Source organism: Xenopus tropicalis, chromosome 7 (genome assembly GCF_000004195.4).
Source record: "Xenopus tropicalis strain Nigerian chromosome 7, UCB_Xtro_10.0, whole genome shotgun sequence".
NCBI lineage: Eukaryota > Metazoa > Chordata > Amphibia > Anura > Pipidae > Xenopus > Xenopus tropicalis.
This window is the reverse complement of record NC_030683.2, coordinates 8,468,349-8,495,582: the sequence shown is the minus strand read 5'-3', so window position 1 is coordinate 8,495,582 and position 27,234 is coordinate 8,468,349. Positions and strand designations below refer to the sequence as shown.

Genomic DNA, 27,234 nt, shown 5'->3' with positions numbered 1-27,234 from the left:
GAATCCCTATTGTGCCAAGTTTTATGTATCTCTCTGTACAGGCTATGAGCAAACTTAGGGGGCTGTTCCTGCTGAATTGTGCTTAGTACAGGGGAATCCCTATGTGCCATAGTTTTATGGTATCTCTCTGTACAGGCTATGAGCAAACTTAGGGGCTGTTCCTGCTGAATTGTGCTTAGTACAGGGGAATCATTATGCTGTCATAGTTTTATGGTATCTCTCTGTACAGGCTATGAGCAAACTTAGGGGGCTGTTCCTGCTGAAGGACAGAACAGAAAGGGACAAACACTACTTTCAATAGCATTTACTGCTTCAGTTACACATAGTTAGAAAACACAGCGAGACTGAGGAATGAATGGATATTGGAAAGTTGCTTTCCAATTACATTTTCATATTCAACAATTTTTTGTGGGGTCTACGTACCTTTAAAGGGGTTGCTCACCTTAACTCTTAGTATGATGTAGACATTGATATTCTAAGACAATTTGCAATTGAGCTTCATTTTTATAGTTTTTCAGTTATTTAGGCTTTTTTAAAGTTTAGCAGCTCTCCAGTTTGGAACTTTAGCGTCTATCTTGGGTTGCTAGGGCTTGTTTACACTAGCAACCAGGCAGTTGGTGTTGAATGAGAGACTGGAATATAAATAGGAGACGGGACTAAACAGAAGATAAAAGAATAAAAATTAACAATAAAATGTAATTGCAGGTTTTTGGCTAGCGGCGGTCAGACGAGATCAGGAAAATATAGCAAATAAAAATTAAATTAAAAAATAATGAAGACCAAATGCAAAGTTGCTAGGAAAAGTAATTAACTTACTTAAAAGGTGAACAACCCCTTTAAAGATCAATAAATGAAGTTAAATAAAGATAAAACCCCAATACTTACAGTTTGGCATGCCCTCAGCGACGAGCCCCAGGGAAACCGACAACACCAGGAGGAACTTATTGGGGCTCATTCCAACGCCGTTTCTGTTCTGACCAGATCTGCTGACAACAGAGCCAGCAAAGATACTGAGCAGGCGAGTCCAACGCTGCCCTGTACTGAGTCACACTCCCCGGGCTGAGTGCCAGCCGTTCACGCGTGCATTGGTACAACCCATGTGGAAACCCACGCGTCACTGGCAGTCTGGCAGCAGCAGGACCGAGGCGTCACGCAGTGATGGTGTTGGAAAAACAGGACCACACAAATAGACTCGACGAGAACGCTAACTACCCCCATTGGAAATTAATTCTGTTATAAAGGGGATATATACCCAAAAATGTTTTTGGTGCTCAGCATTTTTGCCAAGTTTACATTCATTTTCTGTGGTTAGCAGTTTTTAGCACTGACAATAAACTAGGCCGTGGACTCAACTGAGAGTCAGCAACATTAAGGTTAACTGATAGAAGCAGCGCATAGACAATGGCACAAACAGTGAGGGTCACCGACTCTCTGACCTCCGAGAGACAAGGAGCCCAAAGCTGGGCATCAAACTAGCCCATTATCTCAGAGAAACTACTGAAAATTAGAAAAAGTAAATGTTTAAATGCTTAAGTGCAACCTTTAGAATGCCCTATTTCTTAGCAACTTTTCCATTGGTCTGTAATAACATTATAAGAATGGCCCTCCTTCTGCTTATTTCAGCTTGCATCTCTCTCTTTTTTCTGTTTCACACACTTTCAAGGGGAAGTTAACGCATTATTGTTTCTGTTTCACACACTTTCAAGGGGAAGTTAACGCTCTATTGTTTCTGTTTCACACACTTTCAAGGGGAAGTTAACGCATTATTGTTTTTCTGTTTCACACACTTTCAAGGGGAAGTTAACGCATATTGTTTTCTGTTTCACACACTTTCAAGGGGAAGTTAACGCATTATTGTTTTCTGTTTCACACACTTTCAGGGAAGTTAACGCACTTTGTTTTTCTGTTTCACACACTTTCAAGGGAAGTTAACGCATTATTGTTTTCTGTTTCACACACTTTCAAGGGGAAGTTAACGCTCTATTGTTTTTCTGTTTCACACACTTTCAAGGGAAGTTAACGCACTATTGTTTCTGTTTCACACACTTTCAAGGGGAAGTTAACGCACTATTGTTCTGTTTCACACACTTTCAAGGGGAAGTTAACGCATTATTGTTTTCTGTTTCACACACTTTCAAGGGGAAGTTAACGCATTATTGTTTTCTGTTTCACACACTTTCAAGGGAAGTTAACGCATTATTGTTTCTGTTTCACACACTTTCAAGGGGAAGTTAACGCACTATTGTTTTTCTGTTTCACACACTTTCAAGGGGAAGTTAACGCACTATTGTTTTCTGTTTCACACACTTTCAAGGGGAAGTTAACGCATTATTGTTGTTCTGTTTCACACACTTTCAAGGGGAAGTTAACGCATTATTGTTTTCTGTTTCACACACTTTCAAGGGGAAGTTAACGCATTATTGTTTTCTGTTTCACACACTTTCAAGGGGAAGTTAACGCATTATTGTTTCTGTTTCACACACTTGGAAGTTAACGCATTATTGTTTTCTGTTTCACACACTTTCAAGGGGAAGTTAACGCACTATTGTTTCTGTTTCACACACTTTCAAGGGGAAGTTAACGCACTATTGTTTCTGTTTCACACACTTTCAAGGGGAAGTTAACGCATATTTGTTTTCTGTTTCACACACTTTCAAGGGGAAGTTAACGCACTATTTTTCTGTTTCACACACTTTCAAGGGGAAGTTAACGCATTATTGTTTCTGTTTCACACACTTTCAAGGGGAAGTTAACGCATTATGTTTTTCTGTTTCACACACTTTCAAGGGGAAGTTAACGCACTATTGTTTTCTGTTTCACACACTTTCAAGGGGAAGTTAACGCATTATTGTTTTCTGTTTCACACACTTTCAAGGGGAAGTTAACGCATTATTGTTTTTCTGTTTCACACACTTTCAAGGGGAAGTTAACGCATTATTGTTTTCTGTTTCACACACTTTCAAGGGGAAGTTAACGCACTATTTTTTCTGTTTCACACACTTTCAAGGGGAAGTTAACGCATTATTGTTTTCTGTTTCACACACTTTCAAGGGGAAGTTAACGCATTATTGTTTTCTGTTTCACACACTTTCAAGGGGAAGTTAACGCATTATTGTTTTCTGTTTCACACACTTTCAAGGGGAAGTTAACGCACTATTGTTTTCTGTTTCACACACTTTCAAGGGAAGTTAACGCATTATTGTTTTCTGTTTCACACACTTTCAAGGGGAAGTTAACGCATTATTGTTTTTCTGTTTCACACACTTTCAAGGGGAAGTTAACGCATATTGTTTTCTGTTTCACACACTTTCAAGGGGAAGTTAACGCACTATTGTTTTCTGTTTCACACACTTTCAAGGGGAAGTTAACGCATTATTGTTTTCTGTTTCACACACTTTCAAGGGGAAGTTAACGCATTATTGTTTTCTGTTTCACACACTTTCAAGGGGAAGTTAACGCATTATTGTTTCTGTTTCACACACTTTCAAGGGGAAGTTAACGCATTATTGTTTTCTGTTTCACACACTTTCAAGGGGAAGTTAACGCACTATTGTTTTCTGTTTCACACACTTTCAAGGGGAAGTTAACGCACTATTGTTTTCTGTTTCACACACTTTCAAGGGGAAGTTAACGCATTATTTGTTTCTGTTTCACACACTTTCAAGGGGAAGTTAACGCACTATTGTTTTCTGTTTCACACACTTTCAAGGGGAAGTTAACGCATTATTGTTTTCTGTTTCACACACTTTCAAGGGGAAGTTAACGCACTATTGTTTTCTGTTTCACACACTTTCAAGGGAAGTTAACGCATTATTGTTTTCTGTTTCACACACTTTCAAGGGAAGTTAACGCATTATTGTTTTTCTGTTTCACACACTTTCAAGGGGAAGTTAACGCACTATTGTTTTCTGTTTCACACACTTTCAAGGGGAAGTTAACGCATTATTGTTTTTCTGTTTCACACACTTTCAAGGGGAAGTTAACGCATTATTGTTTTCTGTTTCACACACTTTCAAGGGGAAGTTAACGCATTATTGTTTCTGTTTCACACACTTTCAAGGGGAAGTTAACGCATTATTGTTTTCTGTTTCACACACTTTCAAGGGGAAGTTAACGCATTATTGTTTCTGTTTCACACACTTTCAAGGGGAAGTTAACGCACTATTGTTTCTGTTTCACACACTTTCAAGGGGAAGTTAACGCATATTGTTTCTGTTTCACACACTTTCAAGGGGAAGTTAACGCATTATTGTGTTTCTGTTTCACACACTTTCAAGGGGAAGTTAACGCACTATTGTTTTCTGTTTCACACACTTTCAAGGGGAAGTTAACGCACTATTGTTCTGTTTCACACACTTTCAAGGGGAAGTTAACGCATTATTGTTTCTGTTTCACACACTTTCAAGGGGAAGTTAACGCACTATTGTTTCTGTTTCACACACTTTCAAGGGGAAGTTAACGCATTATTGTTTTCTGTTTCACACACTTTCAAGGGGAAGTTAACGCATTATTGTTTTCTGTTTCACACACTTTCAAGGGGAAGTTAACGCACTATTGTTTCTGTTTCACACACTTTCAAGGGGAAGTTAACGCATTATTGTTTTCTGTTTCACACACTTTCAAGGGGAAGTTAACGCTCTATTGTTTCTGTTTCACACACTTTCAAGGGGAAGTTAACGCACTATTGTTTTCTGTTTCACACACTTTCAAGGGGAAGTTAACGCACTATTGTTTTCTGTTTCACACACTTTCAAGGGGAAGTTAACGCATTATTGTTTCTGTTTCACACACTTTCAAGGGAAGTTAACGCATTATTGTTCTGTTTCACACACTTTCAAGGGGAAGTTAACGCTCTATTGTTTCTGTTTCACACACTTTCAAGGGGAAGTTAACGCATTATTGTTTCTGTTTCACACACTTTCAAGGGGAAGTTAACGCACTATTGTTTTCTGTTTCACACACTTTCAAGGGGAAGTTAACGCACTATTGTTTCTGTTTCACACACTTTCAAGGGGAAGTTAACGCATTATTGTTTTCTGTTTCACACACTTTCAAGGGGAAGTTAACGCATATTGTTTTCTGTTTCACACACTTTCAAGGGGAAGTTAACGCATTATGTTTTCTGTTTCACACACTTTCAAGGGGAAGTTAACGCACTATTGTTTTCTGTTTCACACACTTTCAAGGGGAAGTTAACGCATATTGTTTCTGTTTCACACACTTTCAAGGGGAAGTTAACGCACTATTGTTTTCTGTTTCACACACTTTCAAGGGGAAGTTAACGCATTATTGTTTCTGTTTCACACACTTTCAAGGGGAAGTTACGCACTATTGTTTTCTGTTTCACACACTTTCAAGGGGAAGTTAACGCATTATTGTTTCTGTTTCACACACTTTCAAGGGGAAGTTAACGCTCTATTGTTTCTGTTTCACACACTTTCAAGGGGAAGTTAACGCACTATTGTTTCTGTTTCACACACTTTCAAGGGGAAGTTAACGCACTTTGTTTTCTGTTTCACACACTTTCAAGGGGAAGTTAACGCACTATTGTTTCTGTTTCACACACTTTCAAGGGGAAGTTAACGCACTATTGTTTCTGTTTCACACACTTTCAAGGGGAAGTTAACGCACTATTGTTTTCTGTTTCACACACTTTCAAGGGGAAGTTAACGCACTATTGTTTCTGTTTCACACACTTTCAAGGGGAAGTTAACGCACTATTGTTTTCTGTTTCACACACTTTCAAGGGGAAGTTAACGCATTATTGTTTTCTGTTTCACACACTTTCAAGGGGAAGTTAACGCACTATTGTTTCTGTTTCACACACTTTCAAGGGGAAGTTAACGCACTATTGTTTCTGTTTCACACACTTTCAAGGGGAAGTTAACGCATTATTGTTTTCTGTTTCACACACTTTCAAGGGGAAGTTAACGCACTATTGTTTTTCTGTTTCACACACTTTCAAGGGGAAGTTAACGCATTATTGTTTTCTGTTTCACACACTTTCAAAGGGAAGTTAACGCACTATTGTTTCTGTTTCACACACTTTCAAGGGGAAGTTAACGCACTATTGTTTTCTGTTTCACACACTTTCAAGGGGAAGTTAACGCATTATTGTTTCTGTTTCACACACTTTCAAGGGGAAGTTAACGCACTATTGTTTTCTGTTTCACACACTTTCAAGGGGAAGTTAACGCATTATTGTTTTCTGTTTCACACACTTTCAAGGGGAAGTTAACGCATTATTGTTTTCTGTTTCACACACTTTCAAGGGGAAGTTAACGCTTATTGTTTCTGTTTCACACACTTTCAAGGGGAAGTTATTGTTTCTGGTTTCACACACTTTCAAGGGGAAGTTAACGCATTATTGTTTTCTGTTTCACACACTTTCAAGGGGAAGTTAACGCACTAATTTTTTCTGTTTCACACACTTTCAAGGGGAAGTTAACGCATTATTGTTTCTGTTTCACACACTTTCAAGGGGAAGTTAACGCACTATTGTTTCTGTTTCACACACTTTCAAGGGGAAGTTAACGCATTATTGTTTTCTGTTTCACACACTTTCAAGGGGAAGTTAACGCACTATTGGTTTCTGTTTCACACACTTTCAAGGGGAAGTTAACGCACTATTGTTTCTGTTTCACACACTTTCAAGGGGAAGTTAACGCATTATTGTTTCTGTTTCACACACTTTCAAGGGGAAGTTAACGCTCTATTGTTTTCTGTTTCACACACTTTCAAGGGGAAGTTAACGCATTATTGTTTTCTGTTTCACACACTTTCAAGGGGAAGTTAACGCATTATTGTTTTTCTGTTTCACACACTTTCAAGGGGAAGTTAACGCACTATTGTTTTTCTGTTTCACACACTTTCAAGGGGAAGTTAACGCACTATGTTTTCTGTTTCACACACTTTCAAGGGGAAGTTAACGCATTATTGTTTCTGTTTCACACACTTTCAAGGGGAAGTTAACGCATTATTGTTTTCTGTTTCACACACTTTCAAGGGGAAGTTAACGCACTATTGTTTTTCTGTTTCACACACTTTCAAGGGGAAGTTAACGCATTATTGGTTTTCTGTTTCACACACTTTCAAGGGGAAGTTAACGCTATTGTTTTTCTGTTTCACACACTTTCAAGGGGAAGTTAACGCACTATTGTTTCTGTTTCACACACTTCAAGGGGAAGTTAACGCACTATTGTTTTTCTGTTTCACACACTTTCAAGGGGAAGTTAACGCATTATTGTTTTCTGTTTCACACACTTTCAAGGGGAAGTTAACGCATTATTGTTTTCTGTTTCACACACTTTCAAGGGGAAGTTAACGCACTATTGTTTTCTGTTTCACACACTTTCAAGGGGAAGTTAACGCATTATTGTTTTCTGTTTCACACACTTTCAAGGGGAAGTTAACGCATTATTGTTTCTTGTTTCACACACTTTCAAGGGGAAGTTAACGCTTCTGTTTCACACACTTTCAAGGGGAAGTTTTATTGTTTCTGTTTCACACACTTTCAAGGGGAAGTTAACGCATTATTGTTTTCTGTTTCACACACTTTCAAGGGGAAGTTAACGCATTATTGTTTTGTTTCACACACTTTCAAGGGGAAGTTAACGCATTATTGTTTTTCTGTTTCACACACTTTCAAGGGGAAGTTAACGCATTATTGTTTCTGTTTCACACACTTTCAAGGGGAAGTTAACGCATTATTGTTTCTGTTTCACACACTTTCAAAGGGGGAAGTTAACGCACTATTGTTTTCTGTTTCACACACTTTCAAGGGGAAGTTAACGCATTATTGTTTCTGTTTCACACACTTTCAAGGGGAAGTTAACGCATTATTGTTTCTGTTTCACACACTTTCAAGGGGAAGTTAACGCAATATTGTTTTCGTTTCACACACTTTCAAGGGAAGTTAACGCATTATTTGTTTTTCTGTTTCACACACTTTCAAGGGGAAGTTAACGCACTATTGTTTTTCTGTTTCACACACTTTCAAGGGGAAGTAACGCATATGTTTTCTGTTTCACACACTTTCAAGGGGAAGTTAACGCACTATTGTTTCTGTTTCACACACTTTCAAGGGGAAGTTAACGCATTATTGTTTTCTGTTTCACACACTTTCAAGGGGAAGTTAACGCACTATTGTTTCTGTTTCACACACTTTCAAGGGGAAGTTAACGCATTATTGTTTCTGTTTCACACACTTTCAAGGGGAAGTTAACGCATTATTGTTTTTCTGTTTCACACACTTTCAAGGGGAAGTTAACGCTCTATGTGTTTCTGTTTCACACACTTTCAAGGGGAAGTTAACGCATTATTGTTTCTGTTTCACACACTTTCAAGGGGAAGTTAACGCACTATTTTTTTCTGTTTCACACACTTTCAAGGGGAAGTTAACGCATTATTGTGTTCTGTTTCACACACATTTCAGGGGAAGTTAACGCGCTATTGTTTTTCTGTTTCACACACTTTCAAGGGGAAGTTAACGCATTATTGTTTCTGTTTCACACACTTTCAAGGGGAAGTTAACGCACTATTTTTTTTTCTGTTTCACACACTTTCAAGGGGAAGTTAACGCATTTTTGTTTTCTGTTTCACACACTTTCAAGGGGAAGTTAACGCACTATTGTTTTCTGTTTCACACACTTTCAAGGGGAAGTTAACGCACTATTGTTTTCATGTTTCACACACTTTCAAGGGGAAGTTAACGCATTATTGTTTTCTGTTTCACACACTTTCAAGGGGAAGTTAACGCACTATTTTTTCTGTTTCACACACTTTCAAGGGGAAGTTAACGCATTATTGTTTTCTGTTTCACACACTTTCAAGGGGAAGTTAACGCACTAATTGTTTCTGTTTCACACACTTTCAAGGGGAAGTTAACGCATTATTGTTTCTGTTTCACACACTTTCAAGGGGAAGTTAACGCACTATTGTTTTACTGTTTCACACACTTTCAAGGGGAAGTTAACGCATTATTGTTTTCTGTTTCACACACTTTCAAGGGAAGTTAACGCTCTATTGTTATCTGTTTCACACACTTTCAAGGGGAAGTTAACGCATTATTTCTGTTTCACACACTTTCAAGGGGAAGTTAACGCATTATTGTTTTCTGTTTCACACACTTTCAAGGGGAAGTTAACGCTCTATTGTTTCTTGTTTCACACACTTTCAAGGGGAAGTTAACGCTCTATTGTTTCTGTTTCACACACTTTCAAGGGGAAGTTAACGCTCTATTGTTTCTGTTTCACACACTTTCAAGGGGAAGTTAACGCCACTATTGTTTCTGTTTCACACACTTTCAAGGGGAAGTTAACGCACTATTGTTTCTGTTTCACACACTTTCAAGGGGAAGTTAACGCACTATTGTTTCTGTTTCACACACTTTCAAGGGGAAGTTAACGCATTATTTGTTTTTCTGTTTCACACACTTTCAAGGGAAGTTAACGCTCTATTGTTTCCTGTTTCACACACTTTCAAGGGGAAGTTAACGCACTAATTGTTTCTGTTTCACACACTTTCAAGGGGAAGTTAACGCATATTGTTTTCTGTTTCACACACTTTCAAGGGAGTTATTATTGTTTCTGTTTCACACACTTTCAAGGGGAAGTTAACGCATTATTGTTTCTGTTTCACACACTTTCAAGGGGAAGTTAACGCTCATTGTTTTCTGTTTCACACACTTTCAAGGGGAAGTTAACGCACTATTGTTTTCTGTTTCACACACTTTCAAGGGGAAGTTAACGCATTATTGTTTCTGTTTCACACACTTTCAAGGGGAAGTTAACGCTCTACTGTTTCACACACTTTCAAGGGGAAGTTAACGCACTATTTTTTTCTGTTTCACACACTTTCAAGGGGAAGTTAACGCACTATTGTTTCTGTTTCACACACTTTCAAGGGGAAGTTAACGCATTTTGTTTTCTGTTTCACACACTTTCAAGGGGAAGTTAACGCTTATTGTTTCTGTTTCACACACTTTCAAGGGGAAGTTAACTATTATTTTCTGTTTCACACACTTTCAAGGGGAAGTTAACGCATATGTTTTCTGTTTCACACACTTTCAAGGGGAGTTAACGCATTATTGTTTTCTGTTTCACACACTTTCAAGGGGAAGTTAACGCTCTATGTTTTCTGTTTCACACACTTTCAAGGGGAAGTTAACGCACTATTGTTTCCTGTTTCACACACTTTCAAGGGAAGTTAACGCATTAATTGTTCTGTTTCACACACTTTCAAGGGGAAGTTAACGCACTATTGTTTTCTGTTTCACACACTTTCAAGGGGAAGTTAACGCATTATTGTTTTCTGTTTCACACACTTTCAAGGGGAAGTTAACGCATTATTGTTTTCTGTTTCACACACTTTCAAGGGGAAGTTAACGCATTGTTTTCTGTTTCACACACTTTCAAGGGGAAGTTAACGCATATTGTTTTCTGTTTCACACACTTTCAAGGGGAAGTTAACGCACTATTGTTTCTGTTTCACACACTTTCAAGGGGAAGTTAACGTTCACACACTTTCAAGGGGAAGTTAACGCATTATTGTTTCTGTTTCACACACTTTCAAGGGGAAGTTAACGCATTATTGTTTCTGTTTCACACACTTTCAAGGGGAAGTTAACGTATTGTTTTCTGTTTCACACACTTTCAAGGGGAAGTTAACGCACTATTGTTTCTGTTTCACACACTTTCAAGGGGAAGTTAACGCACTATTGTTTCTGTTTCACACACTTTCAAGGGGAAGTTAACGCATTATTGTTTTCTGTTTCACACACTTTCAAGGGGAAGTTAACGCCTTATTTGTTTCTGTTTCACACACTTTCAAGGGGAAGTTAACGCACTATTGTTTCTGTTTCACACACTTTCAAGGGGAAGTTAACGCATTATTGTTTTCTGTTTCACACACTTTCAAGGGGAAGTTAACGCATTATTGTTTTCTGTTTCACACACTTTCAAGGGGAAGTTAACGCACTTTGTTTTCTGTTTCACACACTTTCAAGGGGAAGTTAACGCACTATTGTTTTCTGTTTCACACACTTTCAAGGGGAAGTTAACGCATTATTGTTTCTGTTTCACACACTTTCAAGGGGAAGTTAACGCACTATTGGTTTTCTGTTTCACACACTTTCAAGGGGAAGTTAACGCACTATTGTTTTCTGTTTCACACACTTTCAAGGGGAAGTTAACGCATTATTGTTTCTGTTTCACACACTTTCAAGGGGAAGTTAACGCATTATTGGTTTTCTGTTTCACACACTTTCAAGGGGAAGTTAACGCACTATTGTTTTCTGTTTCACACACTTTCAAGGGGAAGTTAACGCATTATTGTTTTCTGTTTCACACACTTTCAAGGGGAAGTTAACGCACTATTGTTTTCTGTTTCACACACTTTCAAGGGGAAGTTAACGCATTATTGTTTTCTGTTTCACACACTTTCAAGGGGAAGTTAACGCACTATTGTTTCATGTTTCACACACTTTCAAGGGGAAGTTAACGCACTATTGTTTTCTGTTTCACACACTTTCAAGGGGAAGTTAACGCATTATTGTTTCCTGTTTCACACACTTTCCAAAGGGGAAGTTAACGCATTATTGTTTTCTGTTTCACACACTTTCAAGGGGAAGTTAACGCACTATTGTTTTCTGTTTCACCACTTTCAAGGGGAAGTTAACGCACTAGTTGTTTCTGTTTCACACACTTTCAAGGGGAAGTTAACGCACTATTTTTTTCTGTTTCACACACTTTCAAGGGGAAGTTAACGCATTATTGTTTTCTGTTTCACACACTTTCAAGGGGAAGTTAACGCATTATTGTTTTCTGTTTCACACACTTTCAAGGGGAAGTTAACGCATTATTGTTTCTGTTTCACACACTTTCAAGGGGAAGTTAACGGCATTTTGTTTTCTGTTTCACACACTTTCAAGGGGAAGTTAACGCATTAATTGTTTCTGTTTCACACACTTTCAAGGGGAAGTTAACGCATTATTGTTTCTGTTTCACACACTTTCAAGGGGAAGTTAACGCACTAATTTTTTTTCTGTTTCACACACTTTCAAGGGGAAGTTAACGCATTATTGTTTCTGTTTCACACACTTTCAAGGGGAAGTTAACGCATTATTGTTTTCTGTTTCACACACTTTCAAGGGGAAGTTAACGCACTATTGTTTTCTGTTTCACACACTTTCAAGGGGAAGTTAACGCATTATTGTTTTTTTCTGTTTCACACACTTTCAAGGGGAAGTTAACGCACTATTGTTTTCTGTTTCACACACTTTCAAGGGGAAGTTAACGCATTATTGTTTTCTGTTTCACACACTTTCAAGGGGAAGTTAACGCATTATTGTTTTTGCTGTTTCACACACTTTCAAGGGGAAGTTAACGCATTATTGTTTTCTGTTTCACACACTTTCAAGGGGAAGTTAACGCATTAGTTTCTTGTTTCACACACTTTCAAGGGGAAGTTAACGCATTATTGTTTCTGTTTCACACACTTTCAAGGGGAAGTTAACGCATTATTGTTTTCTGTTTCACACACTTTCAAGGGGAAGTTAACGCACTATTGTTTCTGTTTCACACACTTTCAAGGGGAAGTTAACGCATTATTGTTTCTGTTTCACACACTTTCAAGGGGAAGTTAACGCACTATTTTTTTCTGTTTCACACACTTTCAAGGGGAAGTTAACGCATTATTGTTTCTGTTTCACACACTTTCAAGGGGAAGTTAACGCACTATTGTTTTCTGTTTCACACACTTTCAAGGGGAAGTTAACGCATTATTGTTTTCTGTTTCACACACTTTCAAGGGGAAGTTAACGCACTATTTTTTCTGTTTCACACACTTTCAAGGGGAAGTTAACGCATTATTGTTTCATGTTTCACACACTTTCAAGGGAAAGTTAACGCACTATTGTTTTTCCTGTTTCACACACTTTCAAGGGGAAGTTAACGCACTATTGTTTTCTGTTTCACACACTTTCAAGGGGAAGTTAACGCATTATTGTTTTCTGTTTCACACACTTTCAAGGGGAAGTTAACGCACTATTGTTTTCTGTTTCACACACTTTCAAGGGGAAGTTAACGCATTATTGTTTGTCTGTTTCACACACTTTCAAGGGGAAGTTAACGCTCTATTGTTTTCTGTTTCACACACTTTCAAGGGGAAGTTAACGCATTATTGTTTCTGTTTCACACACTTTCAAGGGGAAGTTAACGCACTATTGTTTTCTGTTTCACACACTTTCAAGGAAGTTAACGCATATTGTATTTCTGTTTCACACACTTTCAAGGGGAAGTTAACGCTCTTTGTTTCTGTTTCACACACTTTCAAGGGGAAGTTAACGCATTATTGTTTCCTGTTTCACACACTTTCAGGGGAAGTTAACGCATTATTGTTTCTGTTTCACACACTTTCAAGGGGAGTTAACGCATTATTGTTTCTGTTTCACACACTTTCAAAGGGGAAGTTAACGCATATTGTTTTCTGTTTCACACACTTTCAAGGGGAAGTTAACGCATTATTGTTTTCTGTTTACACACACTTTCAAGGGGAAGTTAACGATTTATTGTTTCTGTTTCACACACTTTCAAGGGGAAGTTAACGCATTATTATGTTTCTGTTTCACACACTTTCAAGGGGAAGTTAACGCATTATTGTTTCTGTTTCACACACTTTCAAGGGGAAGTTAACGCATTATTGTTTCTGTTTCACACACTTTCAAGGGGAAGTTAACGCATTATTGTTTCTGTTTCACACACTTTCAAGGGGAAGTTAACGCTCTATTGTTTCTGTTTCACACACTTTCAAGGGGAAGTTAACGCTCTATTGTTTCTGTTTCACACACTTTCAAGGGGAAGTTAACGCACTATTGTTTCTGTTTCACACACTTTCAAGGGGAAGTTAACGCACTATTGTTTCTGTTTCACACACTTTCAAGGGGAAGTTAACGCACTATTGTTTTCTGTTTCACACACTTTCAAGGGGAAGTTAACGCACTATTGTTTCTGTTTCACACACTTTCAAGGGGAAGTTAACGCATTATTGTTTTCTGTTTCACACACTTTCAAGGGGAAGTTAACGCTCTATTGTTTCTGTTTCACACACTTTCAAGGGGAAGTTAACGCACTATTGTTTCTGTTTCACACACTTTCAAGGGGAAGTTAACGCATTATTGTTTTCTGTTTCACACACTTTCAAGGGGAAGTTAACGCATTATTGTTTCTGTTTCACACACTTTCAAGGGGAAGTTAACGCACTATTGTTTTCTGTTTCACACACTTTCAAGGGGAAGTTAACGCATTATTGTTTTTCTGTTTCACACACTTTCAAGGGGAAGTTAACGCTCTATTGTTTCTGTTTCACACACTTTCAAGGGGAAGTTAACGCACTATTGTTTTCTGTTTCACACACTTTCAAGGGAAGTTAACGCACTATTGTTTTCTGTTTCACACACTTTCAAGGGGAAGTTAACGCACTATTTGTTTCTGTTTCACACACTTTCAAGGGGAAGTTAACGCATTATTGTTTTTCTGTTTCACACACTTTCAAGGGGAAGTTAACGCATTAATTGTTTCTGTTTCACACACTTTCAAGGGGAAGTTAACGCACTATTGTTTTCTGTTTCACACACTTTCAAGGGAAGTTAACGCATTATTGTTTTTTTCCTGTTTCACACACTTTCAAGGGAAAGTTTAACGCGGTCTATTGTTTCTGTTTCACACACTTTCAAGGGGAAGTTAACGCACTATTGTTTTCTGTTTCACACACTTTCAAGGGGAAGTTAACGCATTATTGTTTTCTGTTTCACACACTTTCAAGGGGAAGTTAACGCACTATTTTTTTCTGTTTCACACACTTTCAAGGGGAAGTTAACGCATTATTGTTTTCTGTTTCACACACTTTCAAGGGGAAGTTAACGCATTATTGTTTCTGTTTCACACACTTTCAAGGGGAAGTTAACGCTGCTATTGTTTCTGTTTCACACACTTTCAAGGGGAAGTTAACGCTCTATTGTTTCTGTTTCACACACTTCAAGGGGAAGTTAACGCACTATTGTTTCTGTTTCACACACTTTCAAGGGGAAGTTAACGCACTATTGTTTCTGTTTCACACACTTTCAAGGGGAAGTTAACGCACTACTTATTTTCTGTTTCACACACTTTCAAGGGGAAGTTAACGCATTATTTGTTTCTGTTTCACACACTTTCAAGGGGAAGTTAACGCACTATTGTTTCTGTTTCACACACTTTCAAGGGGAAGTTAACGCTCTATTGTTTCTCGTTTCACACACTTTCAAGGGGAAGTTAACGCATTATTGTTTCTGTTTCACACACTTTCAAGGGGAAGTTAACGCACTATTGTTTCTGTTTCACACACTTTCAAGGGGAAGTTAACGCATTATTTGTTTTCTGTTTCACACACTTTCAAGGGGAAGTTAACGCTCTATTGTTTCTGTTTCACACACTTTCAAGGGGAAGTTAACGCACTAATTGTTTCTGTTTCACACACTTTCAAGGGGAAGTTAACGCATTATTGTTTTCTGTTTCACACACTTTCAAGGGGAGTTAACGCATTATTGGTTTCTGTTTCACACACTTTCAAGGGGAAGTTAACGCACTATTGTTTTCATGTTTCACACACTTTCAAGGGGAAGTTAACGCACTATTGTTTTCTGTTTCACACACTTTCAAGGGGAAGTTAACGCACTATTGTTTTCTGTTTCACACACTTTCAAGGGAAGTTAACGCATTATTGTTTTCTGTTTCACACACTTTGCAAGGGAAGTTAACGCACTATTGGTTTTCTGTTTCACACACTTTCAAGGGGAAGTTAACGCATTATTGTTTTCTGTTTCACACACTTTCAAGGGGAAGTTAACGCATTATTGTTTTCTGTTTCACACACTTTCAAGGGGAAGTTAACGCAACTATTGTTTTCTGTTTCACACACTTTCAAGGGAAGTTAACGCATTATTTGTTTTCTGTTTCACACACTTTCAAGGGGAAGTTAACGCACTATTGTTTCTGTTTCACACACTTTCAAGGGGAAGTTAACGCATTATTGTTTTCTGTTTCACACACTTTCAAGGGGAAGTTAACGCTCTATTGTTTCTGTTTCACACACTTTCAAGGGGAAGTTAACGCACTATTGTTTTCTGTTTCACACACTTTCAAGGGGAAGTTAACGCATTATTGTTTCTGTTTCACACACTTTCAAGGGGAAGTTAACGCATTATTGTTTCTGTTTCACACACTTTCAAGGGGAAGTTAACGCACTATTTTTCTGTTTCACACACTTTCAAGGGAAGTTAACGCATTATTGTTTCTGTTTCACACACTTTCAAGGGGAAGTTAACGCATTATTGTTTTCTGTTTCACACACTTTCAAGGGGAAGTTAACGCATTATTGTTTCTGTTTCACACACTTTCAAGGGGAAGTTAACGCATTATTGTTTTCTGTTTCACACACTTTCAAGGGGAAGTTAACGCATTATTGTTTCTGTTTCACACACTTTCAAGGGGAAGTTAACGCAATAATGTTTCTGTTTCACACACTTTCAAGGGGAAGTTAACGCACTATTTTTTTTCTGTTTCACACACTTTCAAGGGGAAGTTAACGCATTATTGTTATCTGTTTCACACACTTTCAAGGGGAAGTTAACGCAATTATTGTTTTCTGTTTCACACACTTTCAAGGGGAAGTTAACGCACTATTGTTTTCTGTTTCACACACTTTCAAGGGGAAGTTAACGCATTATTGTTTTCTGTTTCACACACTTTCAAGGGGAAGTTAACGCTTCTATTGTTTTCTGTTTCACACACTTTCAAGGGGAAGTTAACGCACTATTGTTTTCTGTTTCACACACTTTCAAGGGGAAGTTAACGCATTATTGTTTTCTGTTTCACACACTTTCAAGGGGAAGTTAACGCTCTATTGTTTCTGTTTCACACAACTTTCAAGGGGAAGTTAACGCATTATTGTTTCTGTTTCACACACTTTCAAGGGGAAGTTAACGCATTATTGTTTTCTGTTTCACACACTTTCAAGGGGAAGTTAACGCATCTATTGTTTCTGTTTCACACACTTTCAAGGGGAAGTTAACGCATTATTGTTTCTGTTTCACACACTTTCAAGGGAAGTTAACGCAATATTTTTTTTCTGTTTCACACACTTTCAAGGGAAGTTAACGCATTATTGTTTCTGTTTCACACACTTTCAAGGGGAAGTTAACGCACTATTGTTTTTCTGTTTCACACACTTTCAAGGGGAAGTTAACGATTATTGTTTCTGTTTCACACACTTTCAAGGGGAAGTTAACGCACTATTTTTTTTCTGTTTACACACTTTCAAGGGGAAGTTAACGCATTATTGTTTCTGTTTCACACACTTTCAAGGGGGAAGTTAACGCAATATTGTTTTCTGTTTCACATACTTTCAAGGGGAAGTTAACGCACTATTGTTTTTGTTTCACACACTTTCAAGGGGAAGTTAACGCATTATTGTTTTCTGTTTCACACACTTTCAAGGGGAAGTTAACGCACTATTGTTTTCTGTTTCACACACTTTCAAGGGGAAGTTAACGCATTATTGTTTTCTGTTTCACACACTTTCAAGGGGAAGTTAACGCTCTATTGTTTTCTGTTTCACACACTTTTCAAGGGAAGTTAACGCATTATTGTTTCTGTTTCACACACTTTCAAGGGGAAGTTAACGCACTATTTTTTTCTGTTTTACATACTTTCAAGGGAAGTTAACGCATTATTGTTTCTGTTTCACACACTTTCAAGGGGAAGTTAACGCTCTTTGTTTTCTGTTTCACACACTTTCAAGGGGAAGTTAACGCATTATTGTTTCTGTTTCACACACTTTCAAGGGGAAGTTAACGCATTATTGGTTTCTGTTTCACACACTTTCAAGGGGAAGTTAACGCTCTATTGTTTCTGTTTCACACACTTTCAAGGGGAAGTTAACGCTCTATTGTTTCTGTTTCACACACTTTCAAGGGGAAGTTAACGCACTATTGTTTCTGTTTCACACACTTTCAAAGGGGAAGTTAACGCACTATTGTTTCTGTTTCACACACTTTCAAGGGGAAGTTAACGCACTATTTATTTTCTGTTTCACACACTTTCAAGGGGAAGTTAACGCACCTATTGTTTCTGTTTCACACACTTTCAAGGGGAAGTTAACGCATTATTGTTTTCTGTTTCACAAACTTTCAAGGGGAAGTTAACGCTCTATTGTTTTCCTGTTTCACACACTTTCAAGGGAAGTTAACGCATCTATTGTTTTCTGTTTCACACACTTTCAAGGGGAAGTTAACGCATTATTGTTTTCTGTTTCACACACTTTCCAAGGGAAGTTAACGCATTATTGTTTTCTGTTTCACACACTTTCAAGGGGAAGTTAACGCACTATTGTTTTCTGTTTCACACACTTTCAAGGGGAAGTTAACGCAGCCTTTTATTGTTTTCTGTTTCACACCACTTTCAAGGGGAAGTTAACGCTCTAATTGTTTCCTGTTTCACACACTTTCAAGGGGAAGTTAACGCACTATGTTTTCTGTTTCACACACTTTCAAGGGGAAGTTAACCAGCTATTGTTTTCTGTTTCACACACTTTCAAGGGGAAGTTAACGCACTATTGTTTCTGTTTCACACACTTTCAAGGGGAAGTTAACGCATTATTTGTTTTCTGTTTCACACACTTTCAAGGGGAAGTTAACGCATTATTGTGTTTTCTGTTTCACACACTTTCAAGGGGAAGTTAACGCACTACTGTTTCACACACTTTCAAGGGGAAGTTAACGCCATTATTGTGTTTTCTGTTTCACACACTTTCAAGGGAGTTAACGCTCTATTGTTCTGTTTCACACACTTTCAAGGGGAAGTTAACGCACTATTAGTTTCTGTTTCACACACTTTCAAGGGGAAGTTAACGCATTATTGTTTCTGTTTCACACACTTTCAAGGGGAAGTTAACGCACTATTTTTTTCTGTTTCACATACTTTCAAGGGGAAGTTAACGCATTATTGTTTTCTGTTTCACACACTTTCAAGGGGAAGTTAACGCATTATTGTTTCTGTTTCAGTCACACTTTCAAGGGGAAGTTAACGCTCTATTGTTTTCTGTTTCACACACTTTTAGGGGAAGTTAACGTCTATTGTTTCTGTTTCACACACTTTCAAGGGGAAGTTAACGCACTATTGTTTCTGTTTCACACACTTTCAGGGGAAGTTAACGCACTATTGTTTTCTGTTTCACACACTTTCAAGGGGAAGTTAACGCACTAATTATTTTTCTGTTTCACACACTTTCAAGGGGAAGTTAACGCATTATTGTTTTCTGTTTCACACACTTTCAAAGGAAGTTAACGCACTATTGTTTCTGTTTCACACACTTTCAAGGGGAAGTTAACGCCTATTGTTTTTCTGTTTCACACACTTTCAAGGGGAAGTTAACGCAACTATTGTTTCTGTTTCACACACTTTCAAGGGGAAGTTAACGCAAGCTATTGTTTCTGTTTCACACACTTTCAGGGGAAGTTAACGCATTATTGTTTTCTGTTTCACACACTTTCAAGGGGAAGTTAACGCTCATATTGTTTCTGTTTCACACACTTTCAAGGGGAAGTTAACGCACTATTGTTTCTGTTTCACACACTTTCAAGGGGAAGTTAACGCATTATTGTTTTCTGTTTCACACACTTTCAAGGGGAAGTTAACGCATTATTGTTTTCTGTTTCACACACTTTCAAGGGGAAGTTAACGCACTATTGTTTTTCTGTTTCACACACTTTCAAGGGGAAGTTAACGCACTATTGTTTTCTGTTTCACACACTTTCAAGGGGAAGTTAACGCACTATTGTTTCTGTTTCACACACTTTCAAGGGGAAGTTAACGCACTATTGTTTCTGTTTCACACACTTTCAAGGGGAAGTTAACGCATATATTGTTTTCTGTTTCACACACTTTCAAGGGGAAGTTAACGCACTATTGTTTTCTGTTTCACACACTTTCAAGGGGAAGTTAACGCATTATTGTTTTCTGTTTCACACACTTTCAAAGGGGAGTTAACGCATTATTGTTTTCTGTTTCACACACTTTCAAGGGGAAGTTAACGCACATATTGTTTTTTCTGTTTCACACACTTTCAAGGGGAAGTTAACGCATTATTTGTTTTCTGTTTCACACACTTTCAAAAGGGGAAGTTAACGCACTATTGTTTTCTGTTTCACACACTTTCAAGGGGAAGTTAACGCATGTATGTTTTCTGTTTTCAACACTTTCAAGGGGAAGTTAACGCTTATTGTTTCCTGTTTCACACACTTTCAAGGGGAAGTTAACGCACTATTGTTTTCTGTTTCACACACTTTCAAGGGGAAGTTAACGCATTATTGTTTCTGTTTCACACACTTTCAAGGGGAAGTTAACGCATTATTGTTTCTGTTTCACACACTTTCAAGGGGAAGTTAACGCTCTATTGTTTTCTGTTTCACACACTTTCAAGGGGAAGTTAACGCACTATTGTTTTTCTGTTTCACACACTTTCAAGGGAAGTTAACGCATTATTGTTTTCTGTTTCACACACTTTCAAGGGGAAGTTAACGCTCTAATTGTTTTCTGTTTCACACACTTTCAAGGGGAAGTTAACGCATTATTGTTTCTGTTTCACACACTTTCAAGGGGAAGTTAACGCATTATTGTTTTCTGTTTCACACACTTTCAAGGGGAAGTTAACGCTCTATTGTTTCTGTTTCACACACTTTCAAGGGGAAGTTAACGCATTATTGTTTCTGTTTCACACACTTTCAAGGGGAAGTTAACGCACTATTTTTTTCTGTTTCACATACTTTCAAGGGGAAGTTAACGCATTATTGTTTTCTGTTTCACACACTTTCAAGGGGAAGTTAACGCACTATTGTTTTCTGTTTCACACACTTTCAAGGGGAAGTTAACGCATTATTTTTCTGTTTCACACACTTTCAAGGGGAAGTTAACGCACTATTTTTTCTGTTTCACATACTTTTCAAGGGGAAGTTAACGCATTATTGTTTCTGTTTCACACACTTTCAAGGGGAAGTTAACGCACTATTGTTTTCTGTTTCACATACTTTCAAGGGGAAGTTAACGCACTATTTTTTTCTGTTTCACACACTTTCAAGGGGAAGTTAACGCATTATTGTTTTCTGTTTCACACACTTTCAAGGGGAAGTTAACGCACTATTGTTTTCTGTTTCACACACTTTCAAGGGGAAGTTAACGCATTATTGTTTTCTGTTTCACACACTTTCAAGGGGAAGTTAACGCTCTATTGTTTCTGTTTCACACACTTTCAAGGGGAAGTTAACGCATTATTGTTTCTGTTTCACACACTTTCAAGGGGAAGTTAACGCACTATTTTTTTCTGTTTTACACACTTTCAAGGGAAGTTAACCAATTATTGTTTCATTGTTTCTGTTTCACACACTTTCAAGGGGAAGTTAACGCATTATTGTTTCTGTTTTCACACACTTTCAGTTTCACACACTTTCAAGGGGAAGTTAACGCACTATTTTTTGTTTCACACACTTTCAAGGGGAAGTTTCTGTTTCACACACTTTCAAGGGGAAGTTAACGCATTATTGTTTTCTGTTTCACACACTTTCAAGGGAAGTTAACGCATTATTGTTTCTGTTTCACACACTTTCAAGGGGAAGTTAACGCATTATTGTTTTCTGTTTCACACACTTTCAAGGGGAAGTTAACGCATTATTGTTTCTGTTTCACACACTTTCAAGGGGAAGTTAACGCATTATTGTTCTGTTTCACACACTTTCAAGGGGAAGTTAACGCACTATTTTTTTCTGTTTCACATACTTTCAAGGGGAAGTTAACGCATTATTGTTTTCTGTTTCACACACTTTCAAGGGGAAGTTAACGCATTATTGTTTTCTGTTTCACACACTTTCAAGGGGAAGTTAACGCACTATTGTTTTCTGTTTCACACACTTTCAAGGGGAAGTTAACGCATTATTGTTTTCTGTTTCACACACTTTCAAGGGGAAGTTAACGCACTATTGTTTTCTGTTTCACACACTTTCAAGGGGAAGTTAACGCACTATTGTTTTCTGTTTCACACACTTTCAAGGGGAAGTTAACGCATTATTGTTTTCTGTTTCACACACTTTCAAGGGGAAGTTAACGCTCTATTGTTTCTGTTTCACACACTTTCAAGGGGAAGTTAACGCATTATTGTTTCTGTTTCACACACTTTCAAGGGGAAGTTAACGCATTATTGTTTTCTGTTTCACACACTTTCAAGGGGAAGTTAACGCTCTATTGTTTCTGTTTCACACACTTTCAAGGGGAAGTTAACGCATTATTGTTTCTGTTTCACACACTTTCAAGGGGAAGTTAACGCACTATTTTTTTCTGTTTCACATACTTTCAAGGGGAAGTTAACGCATTATTGTTTCTGTTTCACACACTTTCAAGGGGAAGTTAACGCACTATTGTTTTCTGTTTCACACACTTTCAAGGGGAAGTTAACGCATTATTGTTTCTGTTTCACACACTTTCAAGGGGAAGTTAACGCATTATTGTTTTCTGTTTCACACACTTTCAAGGGGAAGTTAACGCATTATTGTTTTCTGTTTCACACACTTTCAAGGGGAAGTTAACGCATTATTGTTTTCTGTTTCACACACTTTCAAGGGGAAGTTAACGCTCTATTGTTTCTGTTTCACACACTTTCAAGGGGAAGTTAACGCATTATTGTTTCTGTTTCACACACTTTCAAGGGGAAGTTAACGCACTATTTTTTTCTGTTTTACATACTTTCAAGGGGAAGTTAACGCATTATTGTTTTCTGTTTCACACACTTTCAAGGGGAAGTTAACGCTCTATTGTTTCTGTTTCACACACTTTCAAGGGGAAGTTAACGCATTATTGTTTCTGTTTCACACACTTTCAAGGGGAAGTTAACGCACTATTGTTTTCTGTTTCACATACTTTCAAGGGGAAGTTAACGCACTATTTTTTTCTGTTTCACACACTTTCAAGGGGAAGTTAACGCATTATTGTTTTCTGTTTCACACACTTTCAAGGGGAAGTTATCGCGCTATTGTTTTCCAAGATGCAAGTGAGGAAAATGCTCTTACAATGGCCGGTCGAGCACTTACTCTTTGGGAAAATTCACAGATTCACAAAAATGAATTTCCGTTTAAATTTCACTTTCAAATTTTTTATTTTTTTTTAAAAAGGCTGAACATCTTGCATAAAAATAACACAAAATCTGAAACTTTAGTATGATCGGCGTGCAAAGTATTGTAACTATTAAATAAAAATTCTCAAATCGCATTAAAGCCAATAGGAGACTTTTTACGCGCAACAAAGTTTTACGTGCAACTTTTTTTCTTACTCCAAATGTGACAAAGTTTGTCGTGACATTTTTCTTGGCAACTTTTTTGTTTTTCTCACTACAAATCTATTAAAGTCCATGGGCTTTTATATGGTGCCTTTTTGTCTCCGCAACATTTTTCTTGCCGATTTTTTTGGCAATGGCAACTTTTTAATTCGCTGAACACTATGTTCGACCAATATCCTCAATCTATGAGAAACCCAAGGCAAAGACCCCGCGGCCCCTTTCCCGACACAGGGGTAATGTCGGTGCCAGTTAATGATGAGCAGAGATGGGAATTAGATGGGAGGATCATTCCATAAAGCCAGCGTACCCAGCGACGCATCTCGGCGCCTACAATTATAGATCTGGCAGTCGATGGGGCCCAGTAAATCAATGCACCACAGTTTATGTGCCGCATATATAGCCATTGTATTGGCTCGGCTCTGTCAAATAAACATCCCCATGGAAATTAAAGTCGGCGTATGTATATCCACCCATTTGCACTGCGGCTTGTTCTGTAGGAAACAAGATCCAACGTGTGAAAAGTTGTCAGGGAATAACTGGACTGGGAAGATAATGGCACTTTTATGTATTGAGTTACATATATTAACCCAATCCTGCAAGGGAGGGTAATAAACGTGTGTAACTTTCCCTTTAATCCATGCTCATCTGTGTGGCAATAGTAGCACCCTGGGTACAGTCCATGTATACAGATCCATCACTGATCATTTGAAGCCCCCCCCACTGCCACCACCAATCGCTCTCATAATCCCTCCAGCTGCTACAGCCCTTCTCCCCCACCCGTTGCTCCCTCCATTCAAATGGTGCCCCCCCCGCCCTCCTTTCAAATGGTGCCCCCCCAGCCATTGCTCCCTCCATTCCCCCCCAGCCATTGCTCCCTCCATTCAAATGGTGCCCCCCCAGCCATTGCTCCCTCCATTAAAATGGTGCCCCCCACCCGTTGCTGGTGCCTATTCAAATGGTGCCCATTCAAATGGTGCCCAGCAGCTGTCTATTCTGCCTACTCCTAGTTCTGCTCCTGCCCATCTGCATTAGGGGTCAGAACGTATATGTATATTGGTACCTCCTTGCAATGTGCAGCCAATGAAAGTGATGCTAGAGGTTCAGGGCTGGGGGCCTGCAAAGCTGATAGTAGGAATTCAGTGTTAAATGGGTGGTTCACCCTTTAGTTTGTTATAGAATGGCCACTTCTAAGCAACTTTTTAATTGGTTTTCATTATTTATTTGTTATCGTTTTTGCCGCCTTCTAACTCTTTGCAGCTTTCAAATGGGGGTCACTGACCCCGGCAGCCAAACCCTATTGCTCTGTGAGGCTCCGGTTTTATTGTTATTGTTACTTTTCTATTCAGCCCCTCTCCTATTCATATATCAGTCTCTCATCCAAACCACTTCTTGGTTGCTAAGGTATCTTGGACCTTAGCAACCAAATAACTGCTGAAACTCCCAACTGGAGAACTGAAAATAAAATAACTAAAAAACTATGAATAAAAACAAATGAAGACCAATGGCAAATGGTCTCAGAATATTACTCTCTACATCATAGTAAAAGGTGAATAACCCTTTTAAAGGCACAGTGAAAAACAGAAAAGAAACTGGGGTCCAGCGTTAAATAACCAATGGGTATTAGAGATTTAACTGCCCCTATTCTCAAATAGGGCCCAAAATCTCCAGCTTTTCCCATGAAGCCGCAGCCCCCCCTCCCTCACCTGTTTATGTAGGAACCTGATCCACGCGCAGTCCCTATTGCATCACGAGAAGCAGAGAAACCGGTCGTACTTGTCATTCTGAGCCGGTCCTGTATACCCTAAGTGCTGCTTATCCCATAGAGCCTTTCTGTGTATTTATCCCATAGAGAGCAAAGGGGCTGCTCACAGCCAGCAAATACCCAGCAGCCGTAAAGCCTTGGAAACTGCAGATCATTGTCCCAAACTTTATTTCAAAATGTTCCCCTTTTTGTTTTCCCGATATCAGTAGTGAGGAGAGAATAGAGAGTAAAGCGTCAGCCTTTTGGCTCATTTCCATTTGCCTGTAGGAAGCTGTTCCCGGCTCCGCTCTTGCCTAAGTCTCCATTCTTCTCAGCCGGGATCACTAAATCACCCACTGAATTGTGACATCCATTCTCTGTGACTGTAACGAAGCTTGTTTATCTTGTGCAAACGCACCGTGTCCTGCTGTTTGCTTACATTTCACAATAAACCACAAACCACCTGCAATGGCTGCTATTTTAAAGGGCCAGTTCACCCATGAATGAAGTTTTGATACGGTGTAGACCCCCAACCCCTTGGATGTTGCTCCCAGTGGCCTCAAAGCAGGTGCTTATTTTGTCCTGACTTGGAAGCAACTTTAGTTGCATAAAAACCCATTTGTGCCGCCAAACAGAGCCTCCTATAGGCTGCCAGTCCCCATAAAGAGCTTCCAGTAGCCAATCATATCCCCAATTTGGCACCTCCTGTCTCTATACTTGTGTTGCTCCACAACGGTTTTATATTTGACAAAGATTGGGGGCTCCTGGTGTAAACAATGTTTAAGGCTAATTTTCATTTTGTATTCATTATTACATACTTGCGATTTTTGGAATTATTCACACATTTTGTCCGGGGGCTCTCAGCTTTACTCTGGTTGCTAGGGCTTAATTACCCTAACAGCTAGACAGCAGTTTGGAAGATGAGTAGTAGAGCGTTTTTGGTAGGTTCTTGAGTTAGAGCCTTGTGCTTTGTTGTATCACAAACCTGGCCAGAACTGCCCCAAGACCCGCCATTAGTGCTGTGTGTATTATGTGCTGATGGGTGCAATATTGTGCTTTATGCTATTTCTCCGGGGGTCATTTACTACCTGCAGGGTAGGGTATAAAATACAAAAACTGGCACAATCCACCATGTTTTTTTGCACTTTGCTCTTAGAAAAAGTGCTGCAGTGCAGAGACTCCATTTGGCAGCACTGTATTCATGAGGGGTGGGGGGTGGCTATAGGCAGACACATAGACACCTCCTCTCTCTCCTTGTTCCCTTACCTGCGAGCCAATGAGATGTGCAGTTTAGGGAGCGCTGGCATACGCAGACCATTAGCGCCCACCTTGTGTCCTGTATTTTGCTTCCCCTCGTTCCCTTCCCCTTTGGCCATTGTTTCCATTTTGTTCCCCAGCTTCTTTATCTGTATTCTCTTTCCATTCTATCACTCAGTGTTATACTTAGCTACAAACTCATTCCCTTTTGCTCTGTTACTGCCTTTCATTAGGAAGTTTCTGTATTCTTCTTCCCTTTCTCTTCTGTTTGTTCCTTTCCACCCTCCGCCTGTTGTCTGCCTAAAGCAGAGTCCTCAGCCTGCACTTTGGCCATCGACTTAGATGATTGTTTGTGATCTGTTTGGTCCACCAAAGGTCTGTGTGTGTTGAGTAGGTTGACCTAAAGCATGCATAGGTTGGGCAGGTCTGGGCCAGGTGGAGGACCAGGCAAATCAAACCTTAAGCAGAACCCCTCACCTTTGATGGCCCTGGTATGAGTCAATGAGAGGAAAGTAAGGCTGCTCATATAGTAGAAGAAGACTTTAGACTGGGTTGGGTGAAGATTAGGATCAGGTTTAGGATTAGAAATGTTGGTCCACCAAAGGTCTGTGTGTGTTGAGTAGGTTGACCTGAAGCCTGCATGGGTTGGGCAGGTCTGGGCCAGGTGGAGGATCAGGCAAGTCAAACCTTATGCAGAACCCCTAACCTTTGATGGCCCACGTATGAGTCAATGATAGGAGAGTAAGGCTGCTAATATATTAGAAGACTTTAGACTGGGTTGGGTGAAGATTAAGATCAGGTTTAGAAATGTTTGACCTGCTCATCTC

General features: G+C 38.8%; 1 protein-coding gene across 1 annotated transcript in view; it reads right to left on the bottom strand.

The window, feature by feature from the left end:
* LOC116412135 (ovostatin-like) overlaps positions 1-26,526 on the bottom strand; it is a 64,012-nt gene extending 37,486 nt beyond the window's left edge. The window contains exon 1 of the mRNA XM_031905757.1: positions 26,417-26,526. Coding sequence (XP_031761617.1) covers positions 26,417-26,526 — 110 coding nt within the window. The remainder of the gene's footprint in view (positions 1-26,416) is intronic.
* Between the last annotated feature and the right edge of the window lie 708 nt (positions 26,527-27,234).